Here is a 2,381-nt window from a genome sequence, read left to right on the forward strand (position 1 = left end):
GGGTGTGGGCGTTTTATCCTCTCTTCGCATTTTGTCTCGGGAAGCAGCACTGGTCTCGCTGCGCCATGAGCTTTGCGCAGACAGTGCAGCAGCAGCAGCAGCAGCAGCAGCAGCAGCAGCAGACACAGGAGCAGGAATTGCTGCTGCTGCTGCTGCTGCTGCGATTGCTGGTACAGCGGATTGCAGGGAGGCTCTTGCTTCTGCGCTGGATGAGCTGCCGCAGCTGCTGCAGCAGGCTGAAGGCGCTTTTGCTGCAGCAGCAGCAGGGCCACCACGTGCAGCTACGCCCAAGCAGCAGCAGCAGCAGCAGCAGCAGCAGCTGCAGCAAGCTGCTGTAGACCTTGCAGCAGCAGTGCTGCGGCAAATTGCGGCTGTTGCTTTCTTTTTGGACTGCGTGCTGCCCCCTCCAATTTTGCAGCAAGTTAGCACCGATTGCTGCTGCTGCTGCTGCTGCTGCTGCTGGCGCCACTGCAATCGGTGCTGTTGCTGTTGCTTCTGAATAGTTTGTTTTTTTGATGCTGCTGCTGTTGCTTCTTCTCATGCAGGTGTTCCCATATCTTGGCAAGGACGCACCACAGCAGCTGCAGCAGCAGCAGCAGCAGCAAGGACGGAAGCAGGGGGATCCGGAGAAAGCAACAGCTGATGAAGAGCCTGCAGCGACAGCAGCAGCAGCAGCAGCTTCTGCTGCTGAATCCGCCGTAGAGCCGTCGCCAACTGTTGGAGTTTCTTCCGAGCCGCATCAGCAGCATCAGCAGAAGCAACAGCAGCAGCAGCAGCAACTGCAGCAACAACAGCAACAGCAGCAGCGACCACAGCAGCAGCAGCAACAGCAGCAGCAACAGCAGCAGCAGCAGGGGCGGGAAGAACCGAGGGGCAACCTATGCTTCGATAGGAACCAGCACCCGCTGCAGCAGGCCCTCCAGTGCAAAGACCAGCAGCAGCAGCAGCAGCAGCAGCCGCAGCAGCGGCCACAGCAAGAGCAGCAACAGCAGCAACAGCAGCAGCAGCAGCCGGTCTGCGTCTGCTGCTCTGCGGAAGCTCGCCAGGTGCAGGATTTGGTGCAGCAGTTGGAGCAGCAGGAAGCTGCTGCAGGGCTAGCAGCAGCAACGGCAGCAGCAGCAGCAGAGAAGCAGCGAGCAGCAGAAGAAGATGGCTCCTTGTCAGATGATGAAACAGCAGTTTCTGTTCTGCTGCTGCAGCGGGAGGCGCAGTCTGCTGCTGCTAACTTGCTGTACGTGCAGCAGATGCTGCAGCAAGAGCAGCAGCGGCTGCAGCTCCTGTTGAAAGATTGCTGCTGCGCTGCTTCTGCAGCAGCAGCAGAAGCAGAAGCTGCAGCAGAAGCTGCACCCACCTCAGTCACACCAGCAGCAGCAACAATTGACGCAACACTTAGTGGAAATGCAGAAGCGACGCTAACACCGCCAGCAGCAGCAGTAGCAGCAGCATCAAGTGCAGCAGCAGCAGCACCAACTGCAGCAGCAGCAGCAATGGAAGCAGCGCCAGCGGCAGTAGCAGCAGCAGAAGGAGCAGCAACAGCAGCAGAAGGGGGAACAGAGATAGAAATTACTGAGCCACTCGACGATGGTCAGGCAGCAGCACCAAGAGAAGCAGCAGCACCAGCTGCTGCTGCTGATAGTGCTGCTGCTGCTGCTGCTGGTGCACACGCCGTCGCTCTGCAGGACACAAGCCAGTTGCAGGAGCAGCAGCAGCAGCAGCAGAAGCTGCAGCCGCTGCTGCCTCCAGTGTACCACCCAGGGCACGCAGATGGCTCAGCAGCTGCAAGCAGCAGCAGCAGCAACAGCAGCAGCAGCAAGAGCTCCTCGAAGAGGCGACGCATAGACGTATCTCCGCCGGTTAGCGAACCAGACGAAAGTCCAGCAGCAGCAGCAGCAACGCTAGCAACAGCAGCAGCAGTAATGCCAGCAGCAGCAGCGGCAGCAACGCCGCAGGCAGCAGCAGCAGCAGCAGCAGATGACCGGCCAGAAGAGCTTCGCCAAAGCAGCGGGAAAAGGCGCAGCAGCAGAACCGCCCGCACGAGCAGCAGCAGCAGCAGCAGCAGCAGCAGCAGCAGCACGGCAGCGACTTTCTCAAACTCTCCGCCCCACAGAGCGAAGCTGCCGGGGCTGCTTGAGCCGCAGCCGACAGACAAAACAGAACAGTAAACCCTAAACCCTAAACCCTAAACCCTAGCCCAGAGCGTGGGGACAAACCGTAGGCCTTGCGCTATAATGCAAAGCCCTAAACCGTCGCCCTTAACCCTAAACCCTCAAACCTAAACCCTAAACCCTTAACCCTGATTCCTTAAACCTAAACCCTAAACCCTAGAGGGAACTCTTGAAAGGTTCAAGGCTGGACCAGAAGATGTAAACCCTGGCGGCAGA

The 2,381-nt window shown here is 58.9% G+C and overlaps 1 protein-coding gene across 1 annotated transcript; it reads left to right on the forward strand.

Moving 5' to 3' along the window:
* Positions 1-80: 80 nt before the first annotated feature.
* On the forward strand, positions 81-2,162 carry ETH_00036755 (uncharacterized protein; the record flags this gene model as incomplete). The annotated part of the gene is made up of 2 exons (XM_013375254.1): positions 81-421; positions 546-2,162. Coding segments are annotated over 2 exons (1,958 nt in total), but the record flags the coding sequence as incomplete, so codon positions are not given.
* Between the last annotated feature and the right edge of the window lie 219 nt (positions 2,163-2,381).

This window comes from Eimeria tenella, genomic scaffold (assembly GCF_000499545.2).
Source record: "Eimeria tenella Houghton genomic scaffold, Eth_scaff2608, whole genome shotgun sequence".
NCBI classification, from domain to species: Eukaryota; Apicomplexa; class Conoidasida; order Eucoccidiorida; family Eimeriidae; genus Eimeria; species Eimeria tenella.